This window comes from Cryptomeria japonica, chromosome 6, assembly GCF_030272615.1.
Source record: "Cryptomeria japonica chromosome 6, Sugi_1.0, whole genome shotgun sequence".
Taxonomy (NCBI): domain Eukaryota; kingdom Viridiplantae; phylum Streptophyta; class Pinopsida; order Cupressales; family Cupressaceae; genus Cryptomeria; species Cryptomeria japonica.
Window position 1 is genome coordinate 517,514 of NC_081410.1, and position 19,269 is coordinate 536,782.

General features: G+C 35.6%; 1 protein-coding gene across 2 annotated transcripts in view; it reads right to left on the bottom strand.

Moving 5' to 3' along the window:
- The window catches only part of LOC131077529 (hydroxymethylglutaryl-CoA synthase), a 36,295-nt gene extending 19,695 nt beyond the window's left edge, over positions 1 to 16,600 (bottom strand). For both annotated transcript variants that reach the window (XM_059207084.1, XM_058015038.2), the window contains exons 1-11: positions 16,218 to 16,600; positions 13,187 to 13,293; positions 12,255 to 12,387; positions 11,493 to 11,636; positions 10,760 to 10,918; positions 9,283 to 9,356; positions 9,092 to 9,167; positions 8,901 to 8,956; positions 1,523 to 1,610; positions 1,237 to 1,377; positions 976 to 1,125 (exon numbers count right to left, since the gene is read on the bottom strand). In XM_059207084.1, coding sequence (XP_059063067.1) covers positions 976 to 1,125; positions 1,237 to 1,377; positions 1,523 to 1,610; positions 8,901 to 8,956; positions 9,092 to 9,167; positions 9,283 to 9,356; positions 10,760 to 10,918; positions 11,493 to 11,636; positions 12,255 to 12,387; positions 13,187 to 13,293; positions 16,218 to 16,289 — 1,200 coding nt within the window. In that variant the 5' untranslated portion in view covers positions 16,290 to 16,600. The remainder of the gene's footprint in view (positions 1 to 975; positions 1,126 to 1,236; positions 1,378 to 1,522; positions 1,611 to 8,900; positions 8,957 to 9,091; positions 9,168 to 9,282; positions 9,357 to 10,759; positions 10,919 to 11,492; positions 11,637 to 12,254; positions 12,388 to 13,186; positions 13,294 to 16,217) is intronic.
- Positions 16,601 to 19,269: the final 2,669 nt, after the last annotated feature.

The window sequence follows — 19,269 nt, forward strand, 5'->3', positions numbered from 1 at the left end:
AATGTTTTTCTATAAAACCAGATTGCGGTATTTGGTATGAACTACAGCATTTCTATCATCTATGGCCTATCCTGTCAGAGTTCAAACTTCAAACTGTATTCTTAATTTTCAAAGGGAATATAGTGTCTCTATATTATCACTCATCCTAGATAATTATTAGCATAATCCGGTCCATTATTATTTTGTTTGACTCAATTTTCTTTCTTTCCACATCTTTCTATGTCTGAAACTGTATCATATTTCTAAATTTTTCATGTATATTTTAAAAATTAAAGGATACTTCAGTGCCTAGAAGCAGGGTTATATAGTTGACATTACTTCAAGATATCACTTTCATCTTTTGTGTTTACATGTATTTCCGAATTGGAGAATTCTCTATACCGTGCTTCTCTGAAAACAGTTTGCTGTACTTTAGTATGACCTACAACACTTCTATCAATTCAAATTTTCCAACTAAATTCCTAATTTTTAAAGGGCTTTGCCAGGAAATATAGTGTCTATATTATCACTCATCCTAGATAATTATTAGCATAATCTGGTCCATTGTTATTTCATTTATAGTATTTGACTCCAATTTTCTTTTTGTCGTGTCTTTCTTTGTCTGAAACTGTATCATAATTTTAAAATTATCTATGCATATTATAATTATTCATGTGATTTCTTGTGACATTACCATTGATGGCCCAGAAAGACATGAAACAACAATCCATCGTGATGTTTCATTTTTCTATTTCCTTATATGAAATAGCTGTAACATTAAAATGGTTTTCCTTGTAGGTTCTTAAGTATGCAGTTGCCAGATATGAGAAAGGTAAATACCACCAAATAATAGAAGTTCAATGAATCTGTAAGTGAACTTATTAATTTTATTGATATATAATGGCCTAAAAGCATCCCTATCTTCAATGGCTTCCAGTTAGGCTAATTAACATTATAGTCATTTGAAAGATGTCTAGGAAAGATGAAAAAACATACCTCATGTCGGGAATCAAGCTTGCTTTGGAGATCCATAACTTTTGCAATGTTTGCAATAGTAAAAGGGTGCTGACCTTCCCGAATTTTAAGAGAGAACATTGTTGAAGCAAGACCACTTCCATAAGAGAACATTAACACCCTTTGACCTTCCTGCAACAGTAAAAAACTGTCATTATGCTTCAGAGGATACAAAGGTAAGATCCTTTTGATTATTAACAAGTGTGATTTGATAGGAAATTTTTTTAAAATGAATCAGATTACCAGTGACTTATGCTTGTTATGTATAATGGAGGCAAATGCTGCATAAAGAGATGCCGTATACATGTTGCCCACCAGCTTTGGTAAGAAGGTTGATGGTTGGACTTTTGCATCATACAGTGGCTTTGCAACCTGCTGAGAAACCTGAAAATACTCCAGAAGATCAAGCCAACTGAAGAGAGCAGGAAACTTGCAGAAGATTTCAAAGATAAATTCTTAAAAATTAGAAAAAACCATATAATTCTTCCACATAGAAAACAACCATAGAGAAAATGTGCCAGAAACAAACCTTTTCAAGTTCACGGCTATTGTAGCTCTCTTCTTCAGACAAGCTAGCATAGGGTTCTAGTTTCTCTTGTACATCCCTCCCAACAGAACTGAAAATAGATAAAACAAATTAATTTAGTTTGTTGGTTTCCACAAAATAGAGATCATAAACCCTCACCAAACATCTTTGTTACAACCCAACCGATAGATACCACACTAGACAACTTTGTTCTATTGGATATTGTCCCCAATTTACTGCAATCCAGAAAGACAACCGAGATGGAAATGTACAATGGATGTATCATGTTGATATAAAACAAACCTTGTTGCTCAAATAAAGAGGAGCAGTTTTTCATATCTCAAAATAGACCCATTAGAGCTACAGCATATACTCTGCAAAAAAAATCCAAGCGTACAGGATTGTGCTGGAGACAGCCCAGAAGAAAGATTTAACAATAAAACACCCTAAATTGTTTCACCGTGCTTTCTTACTTTCCTAAGTTGTTGATATGGAACTGCTTATAGCTACAAGCCTACAAGCACGTTGGTTGCATCTCTCAATTGATGGAACAGACCACGAAAATCAGCCCAGTAAAATAATTCATGGGATGATGATTAGCTTTTAACGCACAAGTTTGATTTAAGGTGTCTACATCCATGACACGTGCAGAAAGCACAAAATGAACTTCCGAGCAACTATTAATAAATATTGAATGAAGTGATCACCTTACAACACCTGTTTGGAGTGTATAAACTCGCTTATTGCTTAGACGCCTGCTCTTTTAAGGTAAATTTTCAAAAAACTAGAAACAGGGAGCCACAAAATGACACTCGGACTTATGCATGTTGATCCAGTAATTGACCAGATACTCGGACCTTATGATCCTTTCATGCCAGAGCACTTATGCATGTCTGTGTCCGTATGCATGCCTACGTACCATGGATGTGTAAGGTTAGGCTATAATGTATGCCTATACGTACACATGTGCAACTGCACATCCATACACATTACATTTCACCCAACTTTTGGTATATTCATATTTTGCTACTTTTCCATATTCATATTTTGCTACTTTTCCATCTTTATTTGTTTTATACTTTGTTTCAGAATTGTTATACCCTAATTCCAAAAATGGGCCTAGAAAACAAGGGAACCTTTGGAATTTCCTTGATTCAGTTTTGCACTCAAAATGTGGAAGAACACCGAAGAAAAAGAAACCATAGAACTTCAGAAGCCACACAATCAAAGCGAAAGCAGAAAAACGGATTTATAGCAACACTTTCTTAAATTGGTTCAAGCAACACAAAAAATGTATGGAAAAGTATAGCACAATAAATCCATTGTTCCATGGGGACGTGGTCCCCCCCCCCAAAAAAAAATCCCCACATTTTCAAGATGGGAGTGTCTCTGGGACGTGGGGACTTGGAGAAGACATCCCCCCACCATCCCACCACCATTGCTCAAGGAGCAGACATTTTTAGGACACCTCCTAGTTTGGGGACGGCTTGGGGACTCCAAGACATCAAAGGGACTCCAAGGAGTCTCCCATCTGTCCTAGGGATTTCCAAGCACACCCCATGGCAATAAAATAAAAATTCAATATTTTTTTAAAATTAAAAAGTGTTTTCGATTTAAATATCGTAAACCCTAACCCTAATGGTCTATGGACTCCACCCAAACCTGAAGCGCTCACAATATACTTATAAATAGGCATCTAACTTCTAAGACTCATTTTAAATCGCTCATTAGTGTTAGAAATTTAGAATAGTAAGGACATGGTGTTGCAAAAAATAAGTGATAGAATTGTGAAAATGACATCCACCATGAAGGCTTGTGAGGTTTAGAAGGCCTTAAATTGTGCTTGGTGGTGGGAGCTTTCCCCCTCAACCCTGCAAGGGGTGCTGCCCCTCAACCCCTCTAGGGTCTTTGCCCCCAAACCCTTGTGAGGGGTACTACTTACTAGGGGATTTGCTCCCAAACCTCTCTGCCCACCACTATTAATGTTTAATGTAATTATTGTTAACTTTTACTTAGTATGCCAAAGTTTCATTTGTAATTCTTTTACTTATCCCTTACAAATCTTTTTATAACTAAATTTTCAAGTTCTATGTGTGTTTGCACCACCAGCCTACCACTCTGGTGCTGCCATCCTGTTGTGACATATTTACACATCGCCCCATTGCAAATGGGGACCCCTACTTTTTGCTTTTTGGGGTTTGTTTTCTAGGTCTTTTAGGGTTTTGTCTGTTAGCCTTTAACTTTTGAGTGTCGCCAAGGGGATCACCTGGATAGCAGGTTCTGCTTGAGCTAGGTCAAGTTGGTGAGTACTGATGTCTGGAATGTCTTGATCCTGAAATTTGACTAAGTCTGGAATGTCCTGATCCTGAAATTTGACTAAGTCTGGAAAACTGAAAATCCTCCAAAAACTAGATTTTGCAATATAGCTCCCAGAGGTCTGAAACCACTCTCAAACATCCTGAAAGTATATATGGAATATAACTTAAAGTATAAGAAATTCTTTCTTATACTTAAATGTTATATTCCATAAAATAGTCCTGACGGAGAGTTTAAAATTGTCAAATTTTGCTCCTGACCCTTCCAGAGGGTCCAAAGCGAATTTCGCTCCTAACCCTTCCAAAGGGTCCAAAGCGAAAATCTCCATAAGACATTCTAGTTTGGCCCAAACTTAGAACCAACTCGTTCCCAGGCATCTTTGAGGGAAAAACACTTGTTTGGATGAAAAATGAGTAAATGAGGAATTTTGGCCAAGATTAGGAATTTCACTCCTGACCCTTCTAGAGGGTCCAGAGCGAAATTCATCATAAACTTCATTTGCCATCTTGTTTGAGCTTGAAACTTTGTTCCTGGCCTTGAAAATGATCTAACCTTGCCCTGTGAAATGGTTTGAAACTAAAAAATTGAGCAATTTGGCCTAGAATGAAGATTTCGCTCCTGACCCTTCCAGAGGGTCCAGAGCGAAAATCTTATTTGAGCTTATTTTTCACTGACTTTGGCTAAATTGTGATATGCAGGGTCTCTTGGAGTGAAGATTGGACATCATTCAAAGACTTGGAAGCATACAAGATGATGAATTTTGGACAAAGAAGGCAAATTCGCTCCTGACCCTTCCAGAGGGTCCAGGGCGAAAATCTCTATAGGGGACATTTCTTGCTCAGTTTGGGCGAATTGGAGTATCAAAGGCGTGATGAAAGGTAAAATGAACATGAGGAAGCCCCTAAGCCTGTTTGGAGATGAAAGAATGAAGGAGTTTTGTCCAGGAAAGGCAATTTCACTCCTGACCCTTCTAGAGGGTCCAAAGCGAAATTCCTTCTAACCACATTTTTGGCCTTCCTTGGACATGAGACTTTATTCCTAGCATGATGAAAGATGAAAACCCACCTTGCAAAGAAGTTTCAAGTTGGAAAAATGATGATTTTTGGTCAAGAATGAAAATTTCGCTCCTGACCCTTCCAAAGGGTCCAGAGCGAATTTTCTCAAAATCACTCTTTGCTATCAAGTTTTGCTAAGGCAAGTATGGGACAAGGTGAAAATAGGAGGAATTGAGCCCAAATGAGAAAATTCGCTCCTAACCCTTCCAGAGGGTCCAGGGCGAAAATTCTTCAAACACCTATTTTCCCTAGCGAAATCAAGTGAAACTTGGGTTGAACATGCAAGGAGAAGTGTGTTTTTAGCCTTGAAGGTGAATTGAAGTTGAAAGGATAGAGGAACATGCTCAAAACTTGAAAATCGCTCCTGACCCTTCCAAAGGGTCCAGGGCGAAAATCCTAAAACCTATCTTTTCCTCCAAAGTTTGAGCAAGGCCAAGCTTAGACATGGGTGTAAAATGACATTTGAATTGCCTTGAAGTTGGGTTGGATTGCTAAAGATGCAAATTTTGATGCCCAAAGGGAAATTCGCTCCTGACCCTTCTAGAGGGTCCAGGGCGAAATTTCCAAATCCTCCTATTTTCCTTGCATTTCAAGATGAGATTTTGGTTTTTATGACTTGAAGGGGAGTAAGGCAAGATGTTTTATGCCATGGAAGTGATTTGAGGATGAAAGGATTGGAAAATTAGCCTAAAACCTAAAAATCGCTCCTGACCCTTCCAGAGGGTCCAAGGCGAAAATTTGAAAATCCCCTATTTTGCCTTGCAGGAACGAACCAAGCTTGGATTGGGTGAATGAAGAGGACTATTTCCTAGGTTTGTAAAGTTGATTGGAGTTAAAATGATGAAAGAGTACGCCTAAGGAGGAAAAATCGCTCCTGACCCTTCCAGAGGGTCGAGGGCGAAAAGTCCTAAATCCACCTTTTTCTCCAAGTTTTGAATGAGACTAAGCCTGGACTACAGTTGAAAAGCCTATTTGGGATGCCTTGAAGGGGGTGTGAACTTTGAAAAATGAGAATTTTGAGCTCAGGAGAGAATTTCGCCCCTGACCCTTCCAAAAGGTCCAGAGCGAAATTCCCAAAAATGCAATGTTTCCTTCAAATTTTTGATGAGCTAACCCAGTGATGGAGGTGAATGAACCCTGGAGATCGCCTTGAAGGAGTTTAATGATCAAACTAAGGTGAAATTTTGGCCTAAAATTGAAAATCGCTCCTGGCCCTTCCAGAGGGTCCAGGGCGAAATCTTGAAGAAACTTCACTAAGCCTCAAACAAACCTTGATATTCCCAAATTTTGCCAAATTTGCCAAATTCAAGACATTTGGGAGGTTGAATTAAATGCGCATTAATTGAGGCATTGGAAATTTAATAAATTAATTTTTAGGCCTTGAAATAATTAAAAAATCCACCTTTGGGCCTTGTAATTAATTTTGAAATTTTAAAAAAATAAAAGGTGAGCGCTCAAGAGCATTTATTTGCTTTTACAAGCAAGTCGGCCTCCTTTTAGGTGGGATTTTATCTTATTTTATTATTAAAAAACTAGGTCAGCCTCATGGTTGAATAGGGTGAGCGCTCTATATAATGGGGGAGTATTGCTTCAAGTTTCAAATCATTCATTCATCCTTCTAAGTGCGAAATTGAAGAGCAATTTGAGGAGTGAAATCCAGCAGAGTGGAGGCGAAATTTTGCTAAGTGTTGGAGGCTAAAGAAGGAGAAGCTCTTTTGGAGGCTAATGGAGGCGTAATTCATCCAAAGGGAAGACCACAATTCAACCCTTGTCCAGCAAAATCCGGTCTTCTTTCATCATTTTCCAAGGTTGTATAGTTAGGCTTTCAAAGGAGGAGGTATGAAGAATTTTTTGAAGTTCTTATTCAAGACTTATTGTGATTTCATAGCAATTTTGTAAAGTCTAAGTCTTGAAAATCCAATTTCCATTCATAATTAGTTTGAAAATGTATAATTCTTGATTTATCATAACTTTTTCAAATTAATATCTTAGGTTATACCCTTGAAAGGTCTTAAATTTCATGCTTTAAGGTTTGATGCTCAAAGACTAACTTTAAATCTTTTGTGTAGGCATCAAATGGCAGCCCCGAAGTCGGAAGATCAACTACTTGGAGGACCCTCATCAAAGAAGATCAAGTCAGGACAAGGGCGACTTCCTCCAGTCTAACATCGACAAGGACGGCCTTCTTCGGTCAAGCATCATCAGAAATAACCTCTTCCGATCCATCATTCCAAGGCGAGGTACATTATCATCCTGCACATCAAAGACAAAAGATGTCAGAGCAAGGGTTCGTTGAAGAAGCAGATAGTTTCAAATGAATTAATTAAAGCTAGCTTCTCAGCATCATCGAATTGGATATCTACCAAGTTGCAAGTGTTAGACAAGGTGGCATCCCAGTCATCACTCCTCCAGTCAGATTGGTCCACCTCAGCATGTCCAAATTCAATGAACCTGACTCATTAGAGTGGCACAAACTTCGATGTACCTACCCCCTCCATTCATTGGTCGAATATTCCAGAGAAGACATGTGTCCAATTAATACAATTATTTCATTGGTCAAAATTGAGTTTGTTGTAACAAACCCTAATTAGGGTTTTCATTGTAGAATCTTGGCCATTGATCTCAAATTGATCTTAGCCATTGAATTGTATTAAGGGCACTATATAAGCCCCGGCTCTTCATTTGTAAAGGAGAATAGAAAATAGTTAGTCAATAGTTAGAAGGTGAGTAGTCAGTTGATAGAATAGCAATTAGAGTAGAATAGGAGGGCAAGGCACGAAATTGTTGCCATTGATTGTAAATAAACTCCATTTTCGTTGAAGTAATGGTGAAGTGTGTCGTTTCTTGCAATATGCATGGTTTCTTGTTGAATCTTCAATTCTAGATGGTAGATGATTAGATCGAATGAAGGAAATTGTTGAATGCACCTGTGTGGAATCCGTCTAATCCAAACCACTAGCCTCTTGCTGATGGTAAGTGCGCCTTGCGTGGTCAACTGGAATAAAATGAGCTTAATCTTAAGTCGTTACACGTCTATTGTTTCATGCATTATCTTGAATGGTGATCAGTGTCATATGGTGTACGATTTGAACATATTGGAAGCATCCCTTAGAAGATCGCACTGAGTTGGTGTTGAATTGTTCAGCCTGATAGTGAGACCCAGCCCAGTAGGACTCCACCTAGTCATTCATCCATCTTCTCGCATTCTAGGTAGTAGAGTAGACTTCCTTAACCTTGCATCTTTTGCCATTTGTTTGTCTTCCAGTTAGTAAATAGGACTCATGATTCCAGCAAATCAGACGTTCAGTTATCAAGTGTAAGTCCCCTTGTGATTCCAGCAAATCACATCATACCACTGGTGCTTATCCACACGTAGAGATCCTACAGCAAAGAACCTTGAAGTCATCCCGATTGATCCTTTTCGCAACATCTTTAGCATTCGGAGACTTTAATCAAGAGAGGATAAGGTACCTTTAGGTATTTTATTCTGTGTTTGGTCGTGTACAAAATACACATCAACACATCCCCCTGCTGTCCTCAAACTTAGACCGTTGGTCTCCCCGTCCCATTGTCAGGAGACTCTATGGAAATAAGAATAACTCACAACGATGTTTGTCACTTTGCCAAGAAAACTAGTGAAATTCTGCCCTAAATTTTCAAACAAACTTTAGCACTATTTGCTGTATTCAACCTCTTCAAATTTCAGTTTGACATAATTAAGATAAAGCTGACATGGGAACAAATGTTAATGACGATATTCTGCACATTAAAATTTTCTATAAATGCTTTGAAATTTCACATAAAATGTGGATAATTATAGGACCATAAATCACAACTCTAGCAAAAAATGAAACTGCAAGAGTATGTCAAGAGATCAAAGATTCGCCAAAATAACTAGTGAAATTTTAACCCTCATTTAAGAACAAGCTTTACAGCCATCCACTATATTCAACCATTATATGGGAACTCACTAATGACCATATTCAAATCTTATCATTTTAAGCACATACCTGGCATGTCTGGAAAAATCATTGAACAATAGTCGAGCAAAGCTCTTTTGCACAAGCTGCACCAAATCAAATCAATCTAATACAGTAAACATTTGGTGATTGCATTACAATATAATAATATATAAGAAATAAAACACTTGAATGGGTTCTGGTATGGTTGGAAGGGCAAGATCTTCTCTTAACACAAATACCTTATTGTATGGAGAGTGAAATGCAACATAATCTGCATCTAAAAGAGAAAACTGTCTTTTTTCCTCCTTTTCAAACCTGGAAAACAACGAATAGTACATTTAGCTTCCACGTATGTACTTCCAGATCATGTCCTTAATTTGAAAATAAACATGTAACTTCAGCATGTGTAACTGAGAATCCAGAAACTCACTTGTTACAAAGTCGTTTGTAGCAGGAGTCAAGTGCCATTAGATAGCAATTTTGCGAAAGCTTTCCATCTACAACCTGGCTCATCAAAAAATTTTACATGAATGTAAATCGTCAAAATGATATAGGATGCAATGTATTTGATGTATTCATCATATCTATCTCAAAAACAGTATATTTAATGTCAGGAGGTATCAAGCATAAAGGATACACCTGAATCAAACAAAGTCCTACAATCAGGTTGACTTTACAAGACGATATAGAAATAGCAATAGTGTCAACCAACTGAATGCTTAGGAGCTGATCTGATCCTACCGTCAATTAAACCTTGCTCATCTATCTCACTCAATTTTTCAAGTTTAATGTGATAGCTTGTAGGTTTAACTAGATAATGCAAATTATGGTTCTTAAAAGTAAAACTTTGGGAAATTATGGCAAATCAAACAGAAGATTACTCTTTGAATCAGACTGTCTCGATTGATCACCTTAAAAAACAATGAGACCCCACCTTTTCCTCAAGGAAGACATTTATAAGCATATATGTCTACGACAACTTTCAAGATATCTAGGTTGCTAGCTATATCAGGGCTATCATCTCAGTAAAGCATAATGATAATATGAATAAGCAACCTCATCTCCATGATCATTCTTAGGACAAAAGTTGTCTGAGGGTGATGTCATTGCCCAAGATTACCAAATGGAAACAAAAGCCATGTGGCCAAGAGTTAGAACAAACAAGACACTTTTGATTTTTAATAAACAAAAAAATGAACTAATATGCATATCTATAATCGACTGTTCACCTATTGAATGAAGTTTTGAAATAGCATATAATTATGCTTTGGATTCTGCTATATGGATTGTGTGCCAACTTTTCATGATCAACTAACAAGTGCATTCTGGAATTTACTTCAGTTGCCATAAACAGAAAAGAAAGGAATATACATGTTAAAGTTTGTATTTCAAAATAAGATCCCTCATACAACTTTGCTCTATGCAAATCTGCATTTTCCCAGTATGAACATATCCATTTTTCTTCACATTAAAGCAGTTAATTCATGCAATCTAATTTAGTTTCCTTTTTAAAAATTTAAATCTAGTGCTTACAATGGCCCTGAAGAGGTTTTGCTTTTATCTTTCACTCAAACTTGACAAAGAGACAAAGTTCTCTCTATCACCGAGACTTCAAATGAATCAACATCATTTTTATCTTACCAGATTCTGTAACTATATGATAGTCTGAAAATGGACTAAAAATATGAAATGGAAACAGGAGTTCTAAAAAAATGCCTATAGCTAATGCCCCAGACAATGTAGTGATATCCTTGTTGAGAAAAACAAAAACAGAGCAGGATGTAATTTCAGATTGAAGCTCTAATGCTGCATCCCAGCCAGGGAATAAATGCAATGATGAATAGTATAAAATTTACAAATGCACGGACAATTATAGGCTCAAAACTGCAGGGAAAGGAGGAACTAACCGGATACTCGCTAGCAAGATTGGGCTTATAGAAGTCATATGCATGACCCATGTGGGTTCCCCTGTATTTGCTCTCAAATGCCATTGGAGAATTGGGTCCTATCAACATAGCAATAGCAGCTGCTCCTCCTGTAGGCCGAGCCGATCCCTCAGCATAGACCTTGAACAAGAGAATAATGTCAGTCCACGCATGTAAAAATCAATTTTGACAAAACAATCGCAGCAATGCATATCCATATTGCATTTAAAAACTTTTCTTTAAAAAGACGTTGCTGGATAATGAACGGTCCTGAAATGAATGCAAATATTGATTATATTGAAAGTTTAATAGTCATAAAATTTTAAATTTTAAATTTTAAACCCATCCACTAAACAAGATAAATCAACAAAACTAGCTCCTACAATGGCACAGACTTTTCATTACAAGGTTTACTCCTACACAGTTCTCTCTGATGAGCATTAAAAGCGTATAGAACCATATTACACAAACAAGACTGTACTAAGACTGGGTTGAGAAGAACAAGGGTGGCAATACTCGATTTGAAAACCCCTAAATTGTCTGAAATGTAAGGATTCAACATTCTAAATGCATTTTACAGGCTGCATAATAAATATGACATTTTTTGGGGTTGCTAAATTATGCCTTAAATAATAAAGTGCATTGCACAAAAGCTCTCCACTGAGAAAACCAATTTTTCCCCCCAAGAAAATCCAGAATAGAGAAAAGAGCATACTGCGCTATCTGTAGCTACAACAACACCATATCGCCCATCCCAAGAACTACTTTCAACCCAGTTAACACAGTTCAATAGAGCAGCAGTTCCACCATAGCATGCATTAGTTGAGTCCACACCTTCAATTTCAGTATTGCCACACTTCTGTCCAATTACAAAGAACAACGTACATTAGCACTATAACATATGTTTTAAGGGGAAAAGACACTAAATGCAACTTCAAGTAAATTGGAATTTCTTTAATGAAAGGAAACTTAAGGGAGATGTAGAAAGTCTTGCAAGTTAAATATAATTTCAACAAAGTGAGACAGAAGATAGGGTAAGTAGAACCTACATAGGTAAATAAGAAGATCTTAAAACATTTGGAACATAAATAATCTTTGCCCAAAACAGACAATCCGTAATTCACCAAGATACAAAGTTGATATATCAACATACTAGATAGTTCTATATAGCAATGTAGCATTGAGAAATGGTTTTCCTACCCTTGATCAACCCACATTGTACAATCTAATATCATGTCTTAAAATAATCAGAATATTCAAAAGCTACAGAAATAAACAGAACTGATGATTAAGTAATATGTCAATATGTCATATTTTACTTCTTTCAAATTACTGAAATATAGTAGTTAAAAATAAACCCTTCTATTGAGTAGAATCATAAATAAAAAAGCGGAAATTAAATGTTCTTAAAGTTGTTCAAATCTCAAGCTTAGAACTGTGTGCAATTCTTTTTTTAAAATAACTGAACAGAACAAACCTCAAAAATTGACATCAACCAAGTCTTTATCGACTTGCTCTTATCGATAACAGTTTCACTGCCGACTTCTAGGCGACCAATTTGTTTAGGATCAATAGCATATTTTTCCAAAAGAGATGTTAAAACTGTCAAGCTGCAAGGCATTCAGATGAAGAATTAGCACATGAAATTCTATATGATGACTAATTGCAATATAAAACAACTTCCATGAAATTCTAAAGATAACTAATTGCAATGTTAAACAACTTCCATGAAATTCATTTCTGTAACCAAAGTTTGATTTGACTAACATAAACAAGAAGCAGTAGCACTGAACCAATTGGCAGTTCAACAAGGCCTCTTTGGTACATATTCACGCCAACAAGGACATTTATCTGTTCTCTCGTTCCCCTCACAAGGTAAAGGGGAACGTTTTCTTGCATGTTTATTCAATTTATTCTCTACCATATTTCTTACAGAGAAAGATAAGACTTGTAAATATCAGTTCAATATATCTTTGTTTTTACTGTTCTTTGAACACAAAAAGCTAAAAATGTTTGGAGTCAAAAGGATACTCTAGTTTTCTATTTGTGGGAAACACTCATTTGTTTTAGTGTTCTTATCGTAGAATACTTAACCAATTATAGATCACTTTATATGCCTGGTTTATGACAAAAGAAAAACTCTCAACCAACAGTAAAGAGCTGAAGCGAAAATGGTTTCATTTATCCGTGGCATGAAACAATAAGGGTGGCAAAACTCTGAACTGTCAAGAGTGCATGCATGCTAAGGCAATAATACTACAAAAAGATCAGGGAAATGGAATCATGTAAGTACAAAGCATGCGTTAAAAAGTCACATTTCCTTAGAATTCTAAAATTTCATTATAATAATATAGATTTGTTTGTAAACTAGTTGAATGAATTTGAAGGATACGAAAGACAGAGACAAACCTCATAGAAATCACATCTTCCAAATCTGTGCAGAAAGTCATGCAGTCTTGTCCAAGGCCAATTGTATATTTTCCTTTACTTACTCCATCAAAAGTTTCCATGGCATCCTGCAATTAAGGAAAAAATATGTAAATAGAATACATTGACTATGAAAGTAACAGTTCAACAGACAAAGAAAAATCCATATCCACTGTGCTCAGAATCAATGCCTACAGGTAGAGAAGAATGAACCAAACGATCTCAGTTTTGAGTCTCAGGGTATGGGTTCACCTGTGCTCTTTGACAATGAGTTGAGAAAGAAGTTAACCCTGTTTGGAAATAGGTTGTTTTGGCTAAATATAATAGAAACATTGGTTGCCCCTTATAAGAAGCACTTTACTTGGAGATTGAGCCATATTCATGATTTCAAAAATTGTGCTCATCTGATTAATTATCCAAATTTTAGTTGGACTCCTTGCATTGGTTGATGTTTTCCTAATTATAGGGTTTAAATATCACAACAGAAGGAAATCAATACTATAATTAAATTTTGGCATGTAGGATCTGCATTGCCTACATAGATTTGTGACCAATGATATAGACTGATCTACAGTGCCTCCAAAGCTTCTACTCAAAAGAATCTTCTAACTAGTCAAAGACCACGCCAGCTTTAGTTCTCACTGTAGCTTTAAATTCTTTACCTTCCACTCAAATGATGAAGATGGCACAATGTTGAAGAATATTTAGAATGAGTTAGAATACAACAAAAATATTACTGCAATGCACGTAGCAAAGACATACAAAAGAATCTTCTCTCCACTCAAAGACCATGCAAGCTTTGATTCTCCCAGTAGCTTTAAATTCTGTATCTTCCACTTAAATAATGAAGATAGCACAATTTTGAAGAAACTCTATTGAGAGTTTAGAAAATAACAACAATAGTACTGCAATGCACGTAGCAAAGGCATTCTATTAGTTTTGGCAGGAGTTCTAGGCTGAAATATTGTTCAATTTGGATAGAAGCTTTGAAGAATTTGCAATAGCTACAACATGAAAAGAATGACTGCATTCGAACTTATTCCATATTAGGTTTGCCATGTAACGAGATTATGAATTCAAGATTAGTGGTATGTAATGTCCCCTTTTTAGCGCAACATGATATGGGGTGTCGTTAGCCTATTCTGACACGATCCCGAAGGCTAACAAGGACATTGGTGGGATCCTGAGGTATTTTGGCCTAGGTGTTTTCAGTTTCAGGCCAATCGGTGCTGCTTTGACAAGGTTTCTAGACACTTACTATTTATAGTAAGTTAGTCTCCAAGCAGTGACTTGGAATTTTTAGTGTTTCCCTGGTTGGCATAATTATCAGTAGAAAATATTTGAAGGCGACAATGATTTAAAGGGATTATCAACAAGGTTTTAATATTTAACGATAAAGTGTAAAGTTAAATTAAATATTTAACTTTATCGTTATATTATAAGGTTGGGAATATAAAGTAATGTTTAAAATATTAAAAGTTCCCTTTAATATGTATATTGTGGGAAATAATATTTTATTCTAAAATGTATTATCCCACATTGAGAAAATGAAGTGTTTGCATCCAGGAAGAAGATATAAATGGAGGTTGAGAGCTCTCTTTTGGGATATGCTGGGATGAATTAATGTGATGCTGTTGGATTTCGTAGAAATCTGATTATTGGGCTTGGAGGACGGAATCCCTCTTTGCTAGCATTCTCTTCGCTGTTGAAAGACACAGTCAGGAGGATTAATGGTGTTTTCATTCAGGAAACACATTGGGCTTCATTTGGTGCTCTCGCATGATGTTTTTACAGGGGTTTGAAAGTGCAGATTTGAAAATAGTGTTTTTGCTATAGTACCGCGTGAATAGTGTTTTTGCTACAGTACCGCGTGAATAGTGTTTTTGCTACAGTACCGCGTGAATAGTGATTTGCTACAGTACCGCGTGAACAGTGTTTTTGCTACAGTACCGCGTGAACAGTGTTTTGCTACAGTGCTGCGTGAATAGTAAAAATGCTACAGTGCCGTGAATAGTGCAGCTACAGTGCGTGAACAGTGTTTTCAGCAGGTTCTATACTTGTGGAGTCCAGGTTTGAATTTGTTTATTATCATATGGTCTGTAATATTCTTCAAATCTGATTTGTATGCTTGGAGTTGGAATTAAATAAATATCATCAGCATTAATCCTCTTGCTTTTGGCATTTGATATGTCTGGTTATTTTTATATTGAATAAACTTGAAAGCTTTACAATAAATACCAGTTTACCAAATTTATCCTCTAGCAAATCAAGAACCAAAAAAAATCCAGTAGTCAGCTTGCACGCCAACTGTTTGACAAAATTACACTAAGTAGAAAGGACATAAATTTAGTACCGAACAGGGGGTGTTCATTACACTTTAAATTCTGTATCTTCCACTTAAATAATGAAGATAGCACAATTTTGAAGAAACTCTATTGAGAGTTTAGAAAATAACAACAATAGTACTGCAATGCACGTAGCAAAGGCATTCTATTAGTTTTGGCAGGAGTTCTAGGCTGAAATATTGTTCAATTTGGATAGAAGCTTTGAAGAATTTGCAATAGCTACAACATGAAAAGAATGACTGCATTCGAACTTATTCCATATTAGGTTTGCCATGTAACGAGATTATGAATTCAAGATTAGTGGTATTAAATTAACAGGATTCCAAAAATTAACTCTAAGTGCTGCTAAAATCTGCTGCGATTTGCAACAGAACCACTGCGGACATTTCATATCCTCTCTCAACACCTTCCATAAGTATTCTAATGCATTTGATCACAATCTCACCATGACTCCTAGTCCACAATGATCTAATATGCTAAAATTTCACTCCAATCGCCATCCTCATCCCTGTCCCCTTTGTTACATCCCGTACCTACGGTTCAGACAGCAATATGCCGCTGAACTAAGCACTTTGTGGGAATCGAACCAGCGACCAGTGGGTAGGGAAAAAGCACTTTGGGCCCATAAACCCAGTTCAAATACGATAAAAATGCAGGAACAGACTTACCTGTTGAACACACGTAGTGGGAAAGTAGACCTCCATGGCTAAAATCCCAACATTCTTTGGATGAGAATCCATTTTCTTCTAGCACAGAAATTTTACGGCAAGGAAAGAAGCGTCAGACGTCAGATTTTATTGCTCCTCCGCTTGCAATTGCTTTGCTTTTCTTCTACATTCGACATGCTTAAATAGGAGCTCCCGCACGTGTGTGCAGACTATTGACGATTTTGAGTTTGAATGCCTACCTACTTCTTGTGATGGAAAAACAAGGGAAATCAAGTATTTGTCCTCAATCGAAGACGTAATCGACTCTCATCCGATTTTCCAAGGAAATCGAAATCAAGTATTTGTCCTCAATCGAAGACAGAACTTTTTCCTTACACTGGATTTCTATTTGAAAAGAAAAAAGAAAAAAGAAAAAAGAAAAAATAAAAAATCTTCAATTGGTTAAACAAATAACACCTATGTTTCTATATATGTTTTTACCTAAATTATTTTAGCAAATTTGAAAATAATGAATATGATTAGATTTAAATAAAAAGAAAATGCACCTATTTAACTATAGGCTTAATGCAGAATATGATTTTAATTAGTGTTACTATTAAAAAAATATATGATTAGTCAAATAAATTATTCAAAATTTATAAAATATTTGTTCTTTTAGCAAATTAATTTTTATTTTTACAACTTGAAAAAAAAATTCTCAATTGCAAATTTAAATCAAACCTTCGAATCTAATATCTACATGTAAATTCAATATCTGCTAATTTTAAAATTTTGTTTTTCACTTGTCTCAAATTATTACATTTGTCCTTGCATAAAATATTTATTTTTGCCTCCTATTTTACATGTGGGAATAACTATTCCCTTGTTTCAAACCATATGAGATGTGTCACGTACATAGTTTTTAAATATAATTGAGGACAACAAGAAGTCATGTGCGTGCCATAGGATGTTGTATTGTAAATAATACAGATAATTCTTTATCATGTATGTGCTCAAATCATGTTTGCTATATTTCTAAATGAATTTGAGTTGTCCATTATATATAACACTCTAAGATGTAATTCAATTATTTTACACTCCAAGTTGACCCATAATGGTCAATTGAAGGGACAATAAGCTAGGCCCAAATTTGTATTTTATTTTCAAAAACAAAGGGATCATTTTCATGACTACGAATATAATCTAAATTACTTCTATGAGTACAATCTAATCCAAGATAGTAAATGGATCAATTCCAAACAAGGTAAGTTTGAATATTACACTAGAGAGACAAATGGATCAATGTGATCCCAAAATGAAAGAGAAAAGTGCAAGGTATACAATTTTCACCACTAGCAAAATTAACGTAAGATAATAAATGCAAGAAGCAAATATAATCAAACTACTTTAACACAATTATCTGAGTCTTGAAACGCTACACAAGCATGCTATTCAAAATTGATAAAGAAGGTGCAAGTACTTAGCTTTGTTTGTGATATGGTGATATTATGATGAAAAATATGGCCAATGTCCCAACTCTATTATGTGAGCTCTCAAATCATAAATTGTGAAATATTGAGAAATTAATAAATAGCACACACTCTATTTAGGTTTAATCATGTAGCTAAAGAACTAATTCTCGCGCCTATAGTTCTAATCTAGTAAAGTGTCAAACCTTTTGTTGTGGCATTTTTAAATTCTATATCTTTACGAACTTGTTCATCTCGATTGTCTAGACTTTGTGGTGTTGATAATCACTAGTAGATTTCATTATATTGGGTATGCAAGGTGACTTATTTTCCTCCTCTTGCCTTACTCAAACCATTGGACCAATTCAACAATTATGGAAAAAATTTGAAGACACTTCAAGAAATCATGCAAATTCCTATGTTATCAGTATTATCTAAATTTCTAATTTAACACTATTCATTTCTCTAGTGCTCAAATGATATGACATGATGGATAAATCAAATATGCATTAAATAAAATAGGATTTCTCCTTTTATATTAACACTTTATTTCAAAGTTTTTAATAGTTCATTCATGAGATTACAAGGAATGACTAGTGAGCCATGAGTCAACTTAGGCCCATGAGTAGCTATGAAATTGAAGGCTTGGGGGGTTCAATCCCACATTTATGCTCCTTGACTGGGTTGGGGCTACAATTATGATTTTGAACTAAGAAGAAAAATAATAGAAGTAAGTCGGTCAAGTTTGGACCGCTAAGGGATCAAGATTCATAACAATGAAAGTTACATGTTATAAGTCGTATTTGCATAAAATATGTCAATTAGAAACTAGCCATAATATTGGGACAAAGGGATCAAAGTAAGTCAAAAATGAAGGGGGAAAGTGCAAGGTATTTGTAGTATCAAAATTCGCCTACTTCACCATTTCCACTCTATTGAAGTGCACTCATTTTAGTGTCCATTCTCCTTAGCATGTTTTGGATTGTGTTTATATAAATCCTAAGCCATTTACCCTTTCAATGTTTGTGTACGCATGGTATATTACCTAACTTGTTTCATATCAAGTTATTTTTTCACTTGCATACTTAATCTTACTTAGGTCATTTACTTTTTGTGCATCATATAATAAGATTAAGACACTTTCTATGATCTTAGTATGTCCTATAGTTTCATCCTTATCTTTATAACAATTTTTTCATCATTGTACATGTACAAGTTTCATTTTTTGCATTTGATAAATTCTATGGCTTCATATAATTTCCATTACTTATCTTGTGTGGAAGGTTGTTTCAATTGTAGGTTATCATGGGTTCGTGTGGGATTGATTAAACTCTTATATGGCATCAAAGCTCTACATCTATAATTCCTCACTTTTTTTAGAGATGTTTCACCAAAGAAATTTTATATGGTGAATCATAATGCAAAATAGATCTTGTAATTGAGCTCAAAAGGACCAAAACTATATAAATTGATATAAAAATTGTTAGGATTTGACACTTAAAAATAATGAGCATTTTCTAAGGTTTATAAAACGTATTGTCAAAAACTTACATGACTATATGGATCTATATTGACATGTATTTGTGTAGGTCTAACAAGCATGG